This window comes from Bos grunniens, chromosome 26 (assembly GCF_055505025.1).
Source record: "Bos grunniens cultivar Pamir isolate PY7600 chromosome 26, Bosgru_T2T1.0, whole genome shotgun sequence".
Lineage (NCBI taxonomy): Eukaryota > Metazoa > Chordata > Mammalia > Artiodactyla > Bovidae > Bos > Bos grunniens.
In genome coordinates, this window is record NC_141190.1 from 13,841,036 (window position 1) to 13,860,023 (window position 18,988).

General features: G+C 36.0%; 1 protein-coding gene across 7 annotated transcripts in view; it reads left to right on the forward strand.

The window, feature by feature from the left end:
• Positions 1 to 18,988, forward strand: part of BTAF1 (B-TFIID TATA-box binding protein associated factor 1) — an 88,008-nt gene that overhangs the window by 35,340 nt on the left and 33,680 nt on the right. For all 7 annotated transcript variants that reach the window (XR_015155635.1, XR_015155636.1, XM_086378556.1 and 4 more), the window contains 11 exons: positions 245 to 313; positions 1,303 to 1,392; positions 2,303 to 2,398; positions 2,506 to 2,682; positions 3,380 to 3,520; positions 4,337 to 4,461; positions 6,967 to 7,087; positions 15,472 to 15,576; positions 17,290 to 17,439; positions 17,725 to 17,864; positions 18,484 to 18,658. Coding sequence is in view for 5 of the 7 variants with exons in the window: in XM_086378556.1 (XP_086234682.1) it covers positions 245 to 313; positions 1,303 to 1,392; positions 2,303 to 2,398; positions 2,506 to 2,682; positions 3,380 to 3,520; positions 4,337 to 4,461; positions 6,967 to 7,087; positions 15,472 to 15,576; positions 17,290 to 17,439; positions 17,725 to 17,864; positions 18,484 to 18,658 (1,389 nt within the window). In the remaining 2 variants the exon portion in view is untranslated. The remainder of the gene's footprint in view (positions 1 to 244; positions 314 to 1,302; positions 1,393 to 2,302; positions 2,399 to 2,505; positions 2,683 to 3,379; positions 3,521 to 4,336; positions 4,462 to 6,966; positions 7,088 to 15,471; positions 15,577 to 17,289; positions 17,440 to 17,724; positions 17,865 to 18,483; positions 18,659 to 18,988) is intronic.

Here is an 18,988-nt window from a genome sequence, read left to right on the forward strand (position 1 = left end):
CCTGAAGCATCCTTTGAAATCATTTATAATTTTTTCATACTAATGTGTTAGTAGATGGTATATACTATAATAATCTGTTAATTGAGAAATTTTGTTATTAAAAATCAAAGTACTTTTTGTTAGTAAAATTTTTTGATTATTTAAAAGCCTGACTATTATTGTTAGTCCTACAAATAAATACACTTAAATTATTGGCATAAAATAGATCTTTTAAAGTAATATTAATTTGGTTTTTCTTATTCAGACAAATGAATGGCCTTTGGAAAGCTTTTGTGAAGAACTTTGCAATGACCTTTTTAATCCCTCCTGGGAGGTAGGATTTCTTCATTACAATTTCTCTCAACTCTGTTTTCTTTGCTAATGATAGAAACCATATCAATCATAATCTGTCTTGTCAGAGTCCTTATTTTTCCCCTATGTCCCTCTCAGAACCACTTGTCAGGGCACTTCATAAAGAGTTGCATATCTCTCTAAGTAAAAAACTTCCTTTGGAAGTGGACAGTTTTGATTAAGACCAGTAGTTTGCAAGTGGTAGCTTAGCCTCAGAAATATTTCTTCAAAAAAGATCTTGAACAGCTCTCAGTATGTAGAAGAGATGAAAGTGAAGTTCTTCTGGTTGAAATTGAGGGTTGGTAGTCTCAAAAGATTCTTTGGTTGGTCTCTGAGTAATTTTACAACACTGTTTTGGAATACCTTTTAGCTTTAGCTTTGCCTTTAGCTTTCTGCTCCCAGATGTACTTCTGTTCGAAACTGTTCACGTTTTAACTCGAATGGGGCCTTTAGTAATGGGGGCAGTGTCGGTGGCGTGTTTCCCCTCCCAGGTGACATTGCAGAAGCTTCAGGGCTACAATAAAGTGTCAGTCATGAGACATTTTATTTAAATTGGCTTCCTTTGATGTTTAACACTGGTGGCTTTGAACCTTAGTTTTGATGTATTTATTTCTAAAATATTGGTGTTTGGACTATAAAGAACATTATATGATGCTTCTTTTCTCTCCTTTGCTGTAGATAATGCTGAATGCAAGTAGAGAGTAGAGGAATGACAGCCAAGCAGATTAGTATCTCAGAACTCAGCATAGCTATTTTTTGCCTTTTAAAAAAATAAAATCCATATAATCAAACTTGTGAGATAAATATATGTAACTCTTCTTGGATAGTAGAAGAAAAACACATTCTTGTGAAGTCCCACTCAGTTTGTTCCAATTTCTTAAAAATCTAGTATCCCTTTTTCATATTGAAGAAAAGTTAAACACTGTTTCTTAAGCATTTAACCTCCGATATTTGCTTCTTGGTTCTTTTTAGGTTCGACATGGTGCAGGCACTGGACTTAGGGAAATCCTTAAAGCTCATGGGAAAAGTGGTGGTAAAATGGGAGATAGCACTTTAGAAGAGGTGAGTGTAAGTGTAGTAAATCAAAATTATCATCAGATTTCAGTAGATCTCCTCTTTCTCAGGAAAGTAGCAGAGCATGTGCCATGAAGTAGAAATGAGAGGTAAATAGTAAGAAATATGGAGGGGTGAACATAAGGAAAAAGGTTAAAAAATTAGGAAGAGGTTTATTTATATTATAGATAGAGAAAGAATGAGTTCAGGGGAAAGATATGTTCAGAAATACAGAGTGGAAAAGTATGTAGAAGCACTCATATTTGAGCAGGGTGTAATAGATTAGAATGTAGAGTGAGATGAATGAGAGTATAGTTTAAAGGTCAATAAGCAGTGTGACTGGTGTAACATGGAGGCGGTAGTAATAGGCTAGATAATAGATACTTTGGCCACCTGATGCGAAGAACTGACTCATAGGAAAAGACCCTGATGCTGGGAAAGATTGAGGGCTGGAGGAGAAGGGGACGACAGAGGATGAGATGGTTGGATGGCATCTTGGACTTGATGGACATGAGTTTGAGCAAGCTCTGGGAGTTGGTGATGGACTGGGAAGCCTGGCGTGCTGCAGTCTATGTGGTCGCAAACAGTCGGACACAACTGAGCGACTGACCCGAACTGAATAGATGTAGTTGATATTACAACAACCTTAAGTGGTTTCTCAATTTCTCTGGGAGTGCAAGTAAAATAATAGAATTCATGAATTTTATAGATTTTGGTACAGTATATCCAAATAAATAATCATCAAAGAAGATGTGGTTAATATTGAAGGTAGTAACTGGGACTGTTCCATAGTTTGGTTATTGTTCCTACAGCTAAAATAATCTGTCCCAGTGTTTTGTTTTAGTTTGCTGTAATAGTTTAGTTTTGATTTTTGGACCTAATATGTTTTAATGTGTTATTAAAATGATAATTTTAACAGATGATTCAACAGCATCAAGAGTGGTTGGAAGACTTGGTTATTAGACTCCTTTGTGTGTTCGCTTTAGACAGATTTGGAGACTTTGTTTCTGATGAAGTAAGTATCCTAAGGGAGGCTTTACCCAATCAGATTTCAGATTCTTAAAATATATATATATATTTTTTTTTTTGCAAATGTGAATTTTCTTGCTTTCTCATTTTTAGGTTGTGGCACCGGTTCGTGAAACTTGTGCTCAGACGTTAGGTGTGGTGTTAAAACACATGAATGAAACAGGAGTTCATAAGACTGTGGATGTGCTGCTTAAATTACTTACACAAGAACAGTGGGAAGTTAGACATGGTGGTCTGCTAGGAATAAAGTATGCTTTGGCAGTTCGTCAGGTAAACACTTCAGTTTTTGAAGCATGTATGGGAGAGTTTTCCCCCTCTTAGTTTATTCTCATTAATTAAATGAACTGGCTCTAGATTCTTAGTGTTACAGATAAGCCAGTCCTTCAAGATTTGTCTCCTTGAGGTAGTATCATAGAGACAGGTGATGCTACTAACAATTTAAGTATGAATTAAAAGAGAATTATGCTTGGAAACCTGTTTCTGTTTCATAGCAAGCCCAATTCTCAGTGAGATTTCTAGTGTATGATCACAGGAGTAACCTTTGGGTGCTGACTGTTGGGGCAATTGAAAAGAGGGTAGGTTGGAGTAATGAGAAGCAGGGAGAGATAATTTTCTTTTTTCTTTTCTCATATTCCCTTTGGTTGTCAGTGATTGAGATAGAAGTTCAGGTTCTAGCATAGGAGTATATATGTTTGTGTATTCACAGTGGGAATTCATGTTCCTGCCTTGAAAACACGTTCTGATGTTTCAAGTCACATTGAATAGCGAAGTATTAATACTGTTATGTTCTTTTTCAAATGAGATTAATTACATAGGCGTCTAATGACATTGTTTTCATTTCTGTTTACATGATTCTTTTAAAATAAATATTGGAATTTATACTTTTGTATGTTAATTTAATAAAAGATTTTTTAAGCACATCACTTGCACTATAGAAATTAATCTGTTTTGGTGTACTCTTTTACAGGATGTAATTAATACTTTATTGCCTAAAGTTTTAACTAGAATAATTGAAGGACTCCAGGATCTTGATGATGATGTCAGAGCTGTTGCTGCAGCATCATTAGTACCTGTGGTAGAAAGCCTTGTGTATCTTCAGACACAAAAAGTAAATATTTTTGCATTTTTTTCCTATAGAGCCTTTTACATTTGTTGTGTAGCGTGTTAGAAAAAACATTGAGGTTGGTTTTTTTTTTTTTTTTACGTCTCCATTTTTCTTATGTCAGCCCTCTGGTGCATAAGATCTTGATATATATATTCTTGGGAAGAATGAATTGTGTCTTTTTATTCCCTTTCATGTACAGAAAATGTGGAGAACTTCCTTAAAAAGAAAGCAACCATTCCTTGTTCATTTCATTCCTGGTTTTTAGGCAAATGAGATTTTTGCTTGTTTTGATTTTGACTTTTGATTTTTTACTATGTTTTCATTTTTGAAATGCCTCTTTTAAGGTCCATCTGATTTCCCTCTATTGTTAAAACCAGAACATGTGTATTTGAGAGTACTTCGAAAGCTCAGAAAATAAATTTGTCTTTTCATGATGATTAAGAATGTTTTAACTATATTAAAATTGCTCAGAGGGTCCTGACATATATGTGTAAGCTGTATTGTTTTCAAAGTTTATGATTCTTTTTTATGGAAAATACAGTTGGGATATCTTATTTCTTGAATTCTCCATCCATTATGAACCTCGCTAGAAAGGTAAATGCCAAACAAAGTAGAGCTGAGTGGCATTAAAAAGAAGGGTAGAGAATTGTTGAAGACGAATAATGTTTCCTCCTTAACTTTACTCAGAACTGGGATTATCCAAGGTCATTGGGGTTGTATATGTTATTGAATCAATAGTGACTCCTGAAATACAGTTTGGCATGGCTGGTGAATATTTCTTGCAAAATTAATAACTTTTTTTGATAACCAATCTTATAGGTACCTTTCATTATAAATACATTATGGGATGCTCTTCTGGAACTAGATGATCTAACAGCTTCAACAAATAGTATTATGACTCTTCTGTCATCCTTGTTAACTTATCCTCAGGTTCAACAATGCAGGTAATTATTTCTATTCAATGGAATAAAGTAGAAAGTGTTTACATACAGTTCCAGATAATTAAACATATGATAGTCTAGAATCTTTTAGAACAGCACTGTAAGTAGGGGATGCCAAAGACAGTTATTTTCAGGAGGACTTTTCTTCTTCATTCTCTAGCCACCAGCTCTTTGGGGGCAGAAACTTAGAGAGGCTATATTCTTGGGTTAATTCCATTATATAATCATTCAACTTGTTAATCCTATCATAGTTAACTTTAGATAAACAGTTATCCATTTTATTTTCACCCCTAGCTCTAGACTATAGAATTTTGTAGCCTTTGTGACTGTGGTTAATAGAATTATCAGTGAACATCAGTTTTACATTTCCAAATTTTGCTACTCTGTAAGCATTTTCTTCATGATGTTCACAAAGAAATATTTTGATTTCAATAATCACTTAACAGGAAGGGAATACATAATAATGTAATACAATGTTCAAAAGCAGAGAATGGGTAAAGCAAAGACATAAACCAAAAATTTAGTGTCATTTATTTTACTGTCTTGATATCTGAAATGAAGCTTAGCTAATTAATGTATTCCCTGCCTTTTAGACTGGCTCCTAAATATTAATATCTTTGGAGATACAGAAAAAAAAATTAGATGAAAAAGTTAATTACTCTTCTTAGGCTAGTAAGTGTATTCAATGAATGTTTATGTAATTATGATTATAAATGATTTCTGGTCCTGTGAGTAAATCTGTTTCCAATGAAAATCATTGATGTGTGAAAAACATCACACATGTTTTTCATGTTTCACAAATAAATGTTTTCTTGATTTCAGTAATCACTTATCAGGAAGGGAGAGAATGTTTCAGGTAATACTGACCTGCGGTCGTCCTTCAATGTTAAATTTAGGCTAGTGGGACAACCCAAAATTGGAATAGCAAAATAAGTGCCTATAAAGTGAAGAGAAAAATTGAAATGGTAGTGCATATATGGTGTTTCCTGATTTTCAGACACTTTCATTGGTATAAGGGTTAAATGAGTTAATCTGTGTGAAAGCCCTTCTCAAGCTGCAAAATGCAAGAATTCTTAATTATTATTAGGGGTTGGCAAACTTTTTCTGTCCAGATAGTGAGGCTTTGGCTTTGTAGCCATATGATCTCTGTCAAAGCTACTCAACTCTGTCTGTGTAGCACAAAAGCGCTTGTAGATAATACATAAAGGAATGAACGTACCTGTAATTCTATAAAACTTTATTTAAAAACTCATGTAGAGTGAACTTGAACTGTGAGCCTTGGTTTGTTTGCACTTGCCCTAAAAAATAAAAAAGGCTTTGGACTTAAAAAATATATGTATATAATCAAGTGGACAGTGTTGGAAAAGCTAGATAATGTAAAAACAAAATCAAAGAATGTAGTGAAAATTCTGTTAATTCAGTGTGAAATAATGTAGTTTTCGATCTTTTTTTTTTTTTCAAAATTGCCTTAGAAAATTTGCTTCATATGTTGTGATATTTGGCAGATACTTTCCAGCTTATGTAAGAAGAAATGCAGCATGTATTTGGAGCATGAAGAGTTACACTATTAACAAGACCTGCTATAATGCTTTTTCATATTTGAGTCTATTTTATGTCTGTGTGTGCATGTGTTTAAGTTGTAATTTTATAAGTAAATTTACTAGATGTGTAAATAAATGTAAAAGGCGACGTTCATTTAAATCTGCAAGTAATGAAAATATCATTAAAAGATGGACCTCCTGAGAGGAGCCAAAAGAACAGATAATTACACTGACATATTCTTTTTTCCTCATGTGTTTTTCTATCGAGGTATATATTTCAAATGCTACTTATAAATAATTTGCTAATTTGAGGTGACTTTTATAAATGACTCATGGATGTGACAGGAATCCTATGGTCCAAGTTGTTAGCCAACTCGTGCCTTTGCTTGCTTTCACATTTAAAATCTAATCTGTGAGAAGGAAGATAATTTGAGTTTGCCATAAAATTTAGTAATGCTAGTTTAGGATAACAAATTCCAAAGCTACTACCATTACCATCTCTTGCTTCTTTTGATATGTGATAGAGATGGCCTCAAAGGGGTATATAAATTCTGTGCACCTATTGGTTACCTGTTGGAGTTAATAGTAGGAAAGGATTAAGGATTAACAATCCTGATTTGTGTGTAGGCGGACTATCAACTAAGATACATGTCCCATTTTCCTGAGTGAGAACAGACTGAGAATAAATGCAGTTATATTGAAAAGTTCTAATTTGATAGAGGTGATTTATGGTATTAGTGCCACAGAATAACCTCATGTTAATGTTTCTGCATTTGTTCTATTCTGGTGGTACAATAACAGTTTCGTATGAGGGTGTTAAGCAAGTGTTCATAGGAAAATTGTATTGTCTTTTTAGAATTTATTCATCAAAAAAGTTGCTAGGTCCATAAGGAAATGATATTTAGATGATGTATCAACAGAATTTCAGCTAAGGATGAGTAAGATTGACCTGTGTCTTCTTCATTAGTATTCAGCAGTCACTCACAGTTTTAGTTCCACGTGTCTGGCCTTTTTTGCATCACACTATATCATCAGTTCGAAGAGCGGCCTTGGAGACTCTGTTCACTTTATTATCAACACAAGACCAGGTAAGAACTAATACTACAGTAATCTTGAAATTTTTAGAGATTAATTTTGTAAGATCAATCTGACCACCAGCTTACCCTTGCTTCACATAAATATCAGGAGAATGCTAGGGCTAGTAAAATTGGTATGGTGACTATGTAGATACATAAAAATATAATCATCACAAGGGCAGAAATATTTTAATACTGTTCTAGATTGTATTCCCAGCCCATGGAATACTGCTTAACACAAAGGTGGCTCTCAGTAAGTTTTTGTTGAACCAAAGATTAAATCATCCCTTCCTGTCAAAGATCATGTTATTCATTCTTTGCCTGCTCTGTATGGTTGACAGTTGGATGGTTGGCAAAAACCATCCCAGGTTAGAAGGCTACCTGTGAAGCTCTGCAGTGTGACTTGAAAAGACTGATAATACAATTGCTAGGCACTTACTTCCTTTTAAGGAATACTCAGTCTTAAGAGCATTTTATTTCCAAGGAGTAACACATTGAAATGCCTACAGAGAACCTTCAGGTAATATCACTGTGTAAATAGAAATCTGTTATGAGCTGAGTAATCCTTGCCCTGTCTGTAAAAGGCTTCACATTCCTGTTTTAAAAATAGACCTAAAGGTCAAACAAAATACTAGAATTTCGGGAAACATCATAAGGAATCCATTTCTTATGCTGTTACTTACAGGTGCTGCAGTTTGAGCCAGTGGTCTTTAAAAAACAATGCTTAATTTTCTTTTAGACTATATATTAATACTGTGGATAAATGTCTCTTTTGTGTTCATCAACCATGCATTCCTATGTGAATTAGGAATATTCCATGTAGACCTACTTTAATTTACAGCACAGTATTGTGTTGCACTACCATGAATCAACATTTGTAAATTTCCTTTTGCATTATCATTTTTGTCTGATCAGAATCTTCTAAGAAAAAACTATCATGTCCATTTTATTAATATAATGCTTAGTTGATCAGGCATGGGTTCTGAGTTTTCACATTATTATTATTATTTTTTTTTTCGGTTTTGTGAGTTTGGCCTAAGTGTTTTTGATGTAAATATTCTTAAATTCACTTTAGATAGACCTGTTAAAATGATCACATTTCTTCCCTTCATATTGTTGTTTTGTTTTTTTAATACACTTTACTTTTAGGAGCAATTTTAGGTTTACAGAAAAGCTGAGCAGGAAGTCCATAGTTCCTATATGCCCCTACCCATATGCACAGTTTCCCCTTTAGCTAACATGCATTAGTGTAGTGCATTTGTTGCAGTTGATGAACCAGTATTGATACATTATTAACTAAAGCCCACAGTTTACACTAGGGATTATTATTTATAGTGTAGATTCTATGGGTTGACATATGTACAGTGGTATGTGCTCACCATGAGAGTATCATAAGGAATAGTTTCACTGCGCTAAAAAATGCCTGTGCTGCACCTGTGCATTTCCACTTTTCCTCCCTTCACAGCGTTAGCAACCACTACTCTTTTATTGTTCTCATACTTTTCCCTTTTCCAGAATACCACATAGTTGGAGTTACGTAGTATGTGGGCTTCCCTGGTGGCTCAGATGATAAAGAATCTGCCTGCAATGCAGGAAACTTGGGTTTGATCCCTGGGTTGGAAAGATCCCCTGGAGAAGGAAATGGCTACCCATTCCAGTATTCTTGCCTGGAGAATTCCGTGGACAGGGGAGCCTGGCAGGCTGCAGTCCATGGGGTGGCAAAGAGTTGGACACGACTGAGCCACACACACATGTAGTATATTGCCTTTTAATAGTGGCTTCTGTTTCATTTAGCATTACAAAATTAAGGTTTCTCTATGTCTTTTTTATAACTTGATAGTTAATTTCTTTTTATCACTTTATAATATTGCATTGTATGGATGTGACACAGTTCATATATTCACCTGTTAAAGGATATTTTCATTTCTTTCTGTTTTTATCAGTTTGAATGAAGTTTTAAACATTTGTGTGTCGGTTTTGGTATGGGCATAGTTTTCAGTGCACTTGGGTAAATACTAAAGCGCACAATTGCTGGATCATATGCTAAGAATATATTTAATTTTATAAGAAAATGTCTTCCAAAAATGTCTGTACCAATTTACATTTCCACCATCAATGAATTAGGAGTTTCTGTTGCCGTATATCCTCCCCCCAGCAATTGATGTTGTCAGTGTTGTTGATTTTAGCCTTTCTATAAGTGTGTAGTGGTATCTCACTATAGTTTAAACTTGAAGTTCTCTAATGATATATGATGTTGAACATCTTTTCATATGCTTATCTTTAGTAATTTTGTTTTGTTTTGCAAAACCGTAAGACTTTATAAGGAAGATAGCCTGAATCTTACAACTTATCCTACCATAAGTACGTATGCATATATGCTTGTCTCTAAAATGTTTTTGTATAGAACCACAGTTAATAAGTTATTTATAAATTCTCTTTTTTAAAAATTTATTTGCCTGCACCACATGGTTTGGAGGATCCTAATTCCTTGACCAGGGATGGAATCTGGGCCCTGGGCAGTTGAAGCATGAAGTCCCAACCACTGGACTGCCAGGAAATTCCCGAAATCTCATTTGTATTAGGCTCTTTTATGACATACTTTGAAGATAAATTGTTTAATCCCTGTGCCTTTATCTCTGATGTTAACATGTGAAAGTATTAGCAAATCTGGCTTCTCAGGGAGTATGAAATAAGAACTCTTAGGCAAACCAAATTAATTTTATTTGGTAATGACTTAAAAGGAGAAGGCAATGGCACCCCACTCCAGTACTGTTGCCCGGAAAATCCCATGGATGGAGGAGCCTGGTAGGCTGCAATCCATGGGGTCGCATAGAGTTGGACATGACTGAAACGACTTAGCAGCAGCAGCAGCAGCAGCAGCAGCAATGACTTAAAATCAGGATGTAACTTTTTTGGGGGGGTGCTGAACTAAGAGCTTGACAAAGTGAAGTAATTTATCATTTGTTTTTCCTTTTTTAAAAAAGTTTTTATTGGAGTTTAGTTTATCATGTGTGAGCTTCTGCTGTGCAGCAAAATGAATCATACGTATATATTCATTTTTTTAGGTTCTCTTCCCATGTAGAGCATTACTTGATTTTACTTTCTATAGACTGTATTTATTCATGCAAGTTTATATATGAATGTATATGTTTATCTGTAAATTACTTCACTGGAATGTCTAGATTAATTCGTGTTCATAACCACTATATTTAATAGTGGTTTTAGTCAGAACTCAACTTAGGAACCCTTCCCTGGTGGCTCAGAGGATAAAGCATCTGCCTGCCATGCGGGAGACCCGGGTTTGATCCCTGGGTTGGAAAGATCCCCTGGAGAAGGAAATGGCAACCCACTCCAGTATTCTTGCCTGGAGAATCCCATGGACAGAGGAGCCTGGTGGGCTACAGTCCACGGGGTCGCAAAGAGTCGGACATGACTGAGCAACTTCTCTTTCTTTCAACTAGGAAAATATATTCTGGACATTAACCTCTAGTTTAGCCATATTTTGTTGACTGGGTAAGCTTTTCCATTCTCTTTGCATCAGAGTCACCTTCTGAGTCATTGAAAATTTTAGTACATAAAAGTATTGATTTTTATTTGAAAGGCAAGCATTAGCATGATGCTTATAAATTTAGCATGAAGATATACATGAGGTTGAGTTGGAATTTGGGGGCATATTTAGTCCAGGATGTAAGAAAATTTACTGTATGCATATTTAGAGAAGGGAATAAAGACCAAAAAAACAGAGCTGACTGAGACTTTGGCATTTGAGAACATTAGCATAATTAGGTATTGGTCAGATTTTATAAAGGTATGAAAAGAGAGCAAAGTTTAAATATTTATCTAACTTTCAATAAATATTGGTTGGACAAATAAAACAAGGCGTTACAAGTTGTCTAATTATAGAATTGGGTTTTGTTTTTTGGCAATGGGCCAAAATAGGATTTCAGACCAAATTAGTAGAGGAGCTGAGAACTCACTATGATTCATAACTTTGATGTAGCTTCTTTCCAGATTTTCTTCCCTGCAACCCCATATCATTTGATATGGAGATAGAAATGATGATACCTACTGACATGAATCAGGTGTTCATGGTACATGATAATCAGATTGCTGCTCCCCCCTGCCGCCCACATCTACACACTTTATGGGTGTGCTTGTGGGAAGATAAAAGAGGGGGCATAGCAAAACGGTGCTGGCAAGATCTTATCCCACTTAAGATGCCAATTTTTCCAGTTAGGGATTTATTGCAATCCTACAATTGTGGGAAATTTTCCATATTACCAACTATTCCTTGTGACTTTGATTATTCTCATAATCAAGGTAGATTTGTTCAACAGTTATTTTAGTGCCTACTATGTGCCTACAATTTTCTAGATACTGACTGGTAAGAGAAAAGTTCTGTTTCCGTCTGTAGAGCTTAAAACAGGAAGGTAAGCAAGACAGAAGAAGACAACTAGATAGGCCCTTATAATTACATAGTGGCCATTTTATAAAGCCATCATTACATAATGAGGGAAGGGTCTGGTAGGGGAAGAAGGTGGTGCTGCTGGATCCCTACTAGTGAGGTGAGTAAAGGTCAAGGAAGTGTCTTTCTGAAAGTACAGTTGAAACTGAGACCTGAAAGATGAATGGAATTTACCAGGTGAAGAGCAGGGTAACAGTCAGAGGAAGAACATATACAGGAGTGAGCATGATGGCACTAAAGAGGAAGGGAAAGGAAACTGGTCTGGCTGAAGGACTGAGCACAAGGGGATGTAGATGGCCAAAAGTTTCACCTTGATTTTGTAAATATAGTGACATGTCCAACGGTCTTATTTTTGCTTGTCATCAGTGTTCCTTATTCTGAGTTCCACAAAGGCAGAGTGAAGGCAGGAACACCAGTCTGAATAAAGGAGCTGTACAGAGACTGCCCCATTCTCTTTACACTAAATAAGTATCAGGCATTCCCCTGAGTATTCCCACAGATGCCCACCACTCCATCTGACCCTCATTATAAAAATGACATAAAGTGCTAATACTGTGTCAATTATTTAACATAAACCAAAATATTTTTTTAAAGCCCTCTTAAAATGTGAATTCACTTATAACTTGAGTTGTTGTAGTATAGCTTATAGTTAATTTAAACCTGGTAAAGTAAACAGTCTGTGGTAAGAATTTTTCTGTAATATGGATTATACTCTGCTAGACTACTACTGAGGAGAAGGCAATGGCACCCCACCCCAGTATTCTTGCCTGGAAAATCCCATGGACAGAGGAGCCTGGTAGGCTGCAGGCCATGGGGTTGCTAAAAGTCGGGCATGACTGAGCGACTTCACTTTCAGTTTCATGCATTGGAGAAGGAAGTGGCAACCCACTTCAGTGTTCTTGCCTGGAGAATCCCAGGGACAGAGGAGACTAGTGGGCTGCCGTCTGTGGGGTTGCACAGAGTCGGACACGACTGAAGCGACTTAGCAGCAGCAGCTGCAGCAGACTACTACTGAAGTCATCAAAACTTTCCAGACTTTGCCTAAGATTAGAAGGGAAATTTGTGACTAGTAGATTCCTAGTTAGTAGCATACTAGAAGTCCACTGACTATTTTTTAAAATTCTGGAATGGAAAATCCCAACGTGGTTAATTTGTAAGCAATTTAAAGTATTGTACCCTCACTGTACCCCACTCCTAACCAATTCAGTTTAATAAACCTGTAAATAAAAAGCAACATTAGATTACCTGCCTAAGTCAGTGTCTCCTGGAAGACAGGCACAAAATTTATGAAAACAGGTAAACCAACTTTCAGATTTGCAAGAGGCAGGGTGTTTCTGGATTGGCCAAATTGTACTTAATGATTTTTGGAGAAAATACTAACAGTGAGCTGAAGCATGTAACTTTCTGTAACAATAACTAAAAGGAGATGCTTGCACAATTGTTCAGATAGAATAGCCTCAGCTGTTTTCTCAGCTTTATTTTGTAACTTGTATTTTCTGCTAGGCAGACTTTATGTTGTATTGCTGGAGAAATCTGCATTTTTAAAAATACTCGTTCCTGTGATGATAGTGACCTGCATATTCTGGGTTGGATTTTTTGTTTGGTTGGGCTTTTGGTTTCTCTTTATTTTTTAAATTTTATTTTCCTCTTTATTTATTGACTTGACTTTATAAAGCAAAATTAAACAGAAAATACAGAATGCCCATCTGTATACCTCCTGCCCTCCCCTACATAGCTGCTCCCACCATCAACATCACACACCAGAATGTTACAGTTAGTGAACGAACGTTGATATGTCATTATCAACCAATCCGTAGTTATATTAGGCTTCACTTTATTTTTCTGGGGTGTGCCACATAGCTTATAGGATCTTAGTTTCCTGACCAGGAATTGAGTCCCGGCCCTTGGCAGTGAAAGCACTGTCCTAACCACTGGACCTGCAGGGAGTTCCCTTGGCTTCACTCTTGATGTTACGTGTTCATTTTACTGATTTTCACAGATGTGTGATGATCTTTCCATTATTATATCTTACAGAATAGTTTCTCTACCGTAAAAACACCCTGTGTTCTTTCATTCATTTATTCCTTTGGTTTTTTAAAATAATTATAAAGTAGAATTTACTACAGTAACAAAGTTTATAGCCTGAGAAGACTACTACAATTTATATTACATTCACTATTTATTAATATTGGGGGGGGGGAATCTTCATCTATAGGTATGGCTTTGGGATCTACAAGCAACTGTTTTGATTTCCAGTGATGAGGTTAGGGGTGGATTAAGAGAACTGGTAAATATGGTAGGGGGAAATGAGAAGAAATTATTGGAGAGTAACATTAAATTATTTGCTTAGTGCTATTACAGCTTTCCTAATTGTGCCTGTTCTCTGCTGAGGAAAGGAGAACTTTTCTTCTTTCCAATGTCCCTTTCCCTTTCAATGAAAAGTAGTTCTTTAAGGCATCCCCTGTCCCTGAGCAGGCTCCCCCCAGCTGATGATTTTGCAGTCTGTTTTAAATTTCTTTCAAGCCATTTTGAGAAAGGTGAAAAAAAGAAGACCAGGGTTATTAGTTTCCTACTGGCAAGAGAACTATAGGTAGCTTTCTGAGTTATGCATTATCCCTAGACCTTCTCACTTTCTGGAAATTCAGTTAAACATTTTCCAAATTTCTCTTCAGTCTCTTCCAGACAGTTCAGTTCAGTTGCTTAGTCGTGTCCGACTGTTTGCAACCCTGTGAACTGCAGCACGTCAGGCCTCCCTGTCCATCACCAACTCCCAGAGTTTACCCAAACTCATGTCCATTGAGTCAGTGATGCCATCCATCCATCTCATCCTCTGTCATCCCCTTCTCCTCCTGCCCTCAATCTTTTCCAGCATCAGGGTCTTTTCAGATGAGTCAGCTCTTTGCATCAGGTGGCCAAAGTATTGGAGTTTCAGCTTCAATATCAGTCCTTCCAGACCCAGGACTGATCTCCTTTAGGATGGACTGGTTGAACCTCCTTGCAGTCCAAGGGACTCTCAAGAGTCCTCTCCAACACCACAGTTCAAAAGCATCAATTCTTCTGTGCTCAGCTTTCTTCCAGACAACATAGTTTTTATTTTTTAAAAATTGTGGAAGTATGTGATGTTAAGTACTGTGAACTAGTTAATAAAATTTTTAGTTCTTATTCAGTGAGCTTGTAATTTGTACAGTAGACAACATGAGATTCCTTTTCTACAGTTCTGAGCACACAGTGGATTTAGTTAAGCACCATTTGATTGCTTGATTTGGATGGGCTTTTGATTTGTTGAGAAATTCCTTAGATTGAGGTTTAAACCTGAGCTTAAGGAAATCCCTGAAGCGGAAAGCAAAATATTATACATAAGTATGTATATAAATGTATTTTTCTAAGAGAAGATTGTGCATAGTCTTTCCCTGATTTTCAGAGGGTCCTTAACCCAAAATAGGAACTTTGGCTTTAATTTTGTAGTGAACTCAAAGTTGAATTTTCTAGATTGGATATTATCTCACAGTTCTTTACTTGCATTAATGATGAGCACATACAACTTAAGCTGATTATCTAGCACAACTGTAGTGTGATCATTTATCAAATTTCCCTGACAGAGCAGTGATACACAATGAAACCAAAGAGGTGTAACTGGTTAGAGCTTGCTCCCGTATACAGGATGATTTCAGTTTATTAGAAGCAAAATTCAGTGTTGTTAATCAGACTTTCTCCAGGTTCCTAGAGACTGTATGCCATTTAATTTCTCCAAATCACTGGAATAATACGGTGTTTTTGCTCAGAATCTTGTCAAAATTTATCACCAGTTGAACGTTTTTGATGAAGTCATAACAGTCTTTTCATGGTAGTACTTCTGTTATTTGACTTAAAACTTTTAAAATAAGCTAATGCTGCAGAATTATGTTATAATTTTGATTTTTCTTTTTTTTAGAACTCTTCATCTTGGCTTACACCTATCCTTCCTGATATGCTTCGACACATATTTCAGTTTTGTGTTTTAGAAAGCAGCCAGGAAATTCTGGACCTCATTCACAAGGTATGTGGTGAATATATCTGTACTCCTTTTCCCAGTACCTTGGTAGATGTAAAAATTTTTTTTCATAATTCTGTACAGTTGTTGATCAGGGATTTAAGAAGTTAGAAATCATCCAAGACATTTTAATAGTCTGGAGATCAAGGAAATAGACTTTTTATGGATTATAATGGTTAAGTCCTGGTTAGTTGTGTGACACATTAGGCAGGTGTTTTAAGCACTTTCTTCATAGCCTCAATACAGAAAATAAAAAATGAAGAAAAGACAACTTTTTTCCATCATTTATTTTGCTTTCTATCAGGATATTTATCTGTCCTAAAGAGTATCTTTTGAGATTTATTGGTAATATATAGAGTCTGTTGTCATAAGTTAGACTTGTACTTTTTCCTTTTATTTAGGAATATTGGTCGTATGTGTTGGAACCTATAAAGAATAGCCACTTGATATGTTTAACAATATTTATGGGAGGAAATGGCACTGTTGTACCTTTAATATCTGTTAACGTAGTCTTGAATCACTGGCCTTTGAAGTGGCTCATTGTTAACAGCTGTGGGTTAACATTGGTGGTGTTTCTACATGCTGGCCCTAGCCCATTTAATGTTAGGCATCAAGAAAAGTGCTTTAGGGCTTCCCTGGTGGCACGCTGGTAAAGAATCCACCTCCGAATAGGAAGCATCCCACATGCCTCTGAGCTGCTAAGCCTATGTGCCACAACTGAGCCTGTACCCTAGAGCCTGGGAGCCGCAGCTGCTGAGCCTGAGTGCTCTAGAGCCCTGCTCTGCAACAAGAGAAGCCACTGCAGTGAGAAGCCCCTGCAGCACCAAGGACCCAGCACGACCATAAATAAATAAATAAATAAAATTATTTTTTTTAAGTGCTTTATTGAGTAAGATCATGAATCAGGATTCACATTGTTTTTAATTTATACTAGGATATTACTCTAGTATATTACTCTGATATGGCTTCCCTCATAGCTCAGTTGGTAAAGAATCCACCTGCAATGCAGCAGACCCCGGTTTGATTCCTGGGTCGGGAAAATCTCCTGAAGAACGGATAGGCTACCCACTCCAGTATTCTTGGGCTTCCTTTGTGGCTCAGCTGGTAAAGAATTCGCCTGCAATGTGGGAGACCTGAGTTCTGTCCCTGGGTTGGGAAGATCCCCTGGAGAAGGGAAAGGCTACCCGCTCCAGTATTTTGGCCTGGAGAATTCCATGGACTGTAAAGTCCATGGGGTCACAAAGAGTTGGACACAATTGAGTAACTTTCATTACTCCAATATATTGGATATTACTAGGATATTACTCTAGCATATACTAAGGGTATTCTCTAAATTTAGCAGGAGCTGTTTTATATTGAAGCATGTATTGAATATAGGAATGCATGTAGAGCTTTATGATACAAAGAAAGGATTCCAGATATTTACTGAAATTTTGATAACTTTTTTATGGGTATTTTAAAAAATGATTTTCATAAAATACTGAGGAAAACACTTTGTATTCTTTTTAAAAAAACTTTCTTTTGTATTACTTTTTTTTAGTATACAAACTTATCTACCCTAAAACAGTATTTCAAAGTAAGCCTATATGTTGAATTTTAAAATTAATTTTTGTGCTATTTCCTACTTTTTTTTTTTCAATTCAGTATCACTAAAAGTATTAGGTTTTATTAGGCCTTGCTAGAAAAATTTCATTTTCTTGTTCCCTTCTCATTCTGCAGGTTTGGATGGAATTGTTGAACAAGGCTTCAGTTCAGTATGTGGTAGCGGCTGCTTGTCCATGGATGGCTGCATGGCTTTGCTTAATGATGCAGCCTTCTCATTTACCTATTGATTTAAATATGTTGCTGGAAGTAAAAGCTAGAGCCAAAGTAAGTGTAGAGGAACATAATGTATTTGTATGTTCAACTTATAATTTTTAATACAGTAACTGTTAAGAAATCTGTATTGCTTTATTATAAGTGTGATATTATTATTGTAACAGAAGGAAAAATTATTTTATTGGCACCTTGACAAAATGCATAGTAATTTTTATCCATTAAAGTTTTGTGAAAGAACTGTATTCTAGTGGAATTGTAACAAATGAGATTATTTTTTATGTTGTCTGTTAAATTTTAATGGTAAATAATTATTATTTTCCTCCCTTATTCACTTAGGAAAAAACAGGTGGTAAGGTGCGCCAGGGCCAAAGCCAGAGTAAAGTGCTTCAGGAGTACATTGCAGGTGCAGACACAGTCATGGAAGACCCCACCACCAGGGACTTTGTTGTTATGCGGGCCAGAATGATGGCCGCCAAGTGAGTATACATAAATCCAAAAGTCATTTAACCAAAAGATTCCTCCCATGTGTCTGTCAATCCTTCCTCCATCATACTAGAGTAAGAAAAAAATTAAAAAGTAAGAAAACATTTTTCATTCTTTTGAAGTTTTAAAACTAAGATTTGTAATTTTTGGTGCACATATACTTTAATATTTAAGCTTAGGTGAAATCATCTTAAATGGCAGATACTAAAATTTGTTTGGGAAGGCAGCCGAACAGTTGCACAGTCCACAACAAAATTTGAACAGCTAGGCCACATAACTGTGTTTTCAGGTCTGAAAATCTCCTTTGTTTGTTTTGTTGTTTTAGTTGCTAAGTCATGTTCGACTCTTTGTGACCCCATGAGCTGTTGCCCTCCAGGCTCCTCTGTCCATGGGATTTCCCGGGCAAAAATACTTGGAGTGGTTTGCCACTTCCTTCTCCAAGGATTTGTATTTTTTTTTTATGAAGATAAGATAGGAGTTAAGTCTTCCCTGGGAAAAGTTATAGCTTCAGTAGGGGAAACTTTTTTATAAAGTAATTTTATAATTATATAAAGTAATTTCATAATTTTATAAAGTAATTTTTATAGTAACTTCTTTTTTTCTCCCTCTTAGGCTGTTAGGAGCCCTTTGTTGCTGTATTTGTGATCCAAGTGTAAATGTGGTAACCCAAGAAATTAAACCAGCAGAATCCCTTGGCCAGTTACTACTCTTCCATTTGAACTCCAAATCTGCCTTACAGAGAATTAGTGTAGCTTTGGTAATCTGTGAATGGGCTGCTTTACAGAAGGTAAGATTTTGCCCCCAAATAAATGAAGACAACCTAAACTAGGTTCCATTAGCTATTAGGATTATTTTCATTGTATTTTGCAAACAGAAAAGTGAAAATTTTCTGTTAAAAAATTGAACATTTATAGAAAAGTATTCCAAGTTATACTGAAACATTGTTTCTCTCTCATTTGCCTTTAACCCTAGCCTTTTTTCTTAGAACCCCCCGTTTTGTACCTGAGAACTACAAAACATAAGAGGCTTTGAGAGCTAGAAGTCCATTTGTATGAGTAGTAGCAAGGGCAGATTTTTGGTCACAGGAAGAATAAAATCAGCACATTTAAACCCAAAT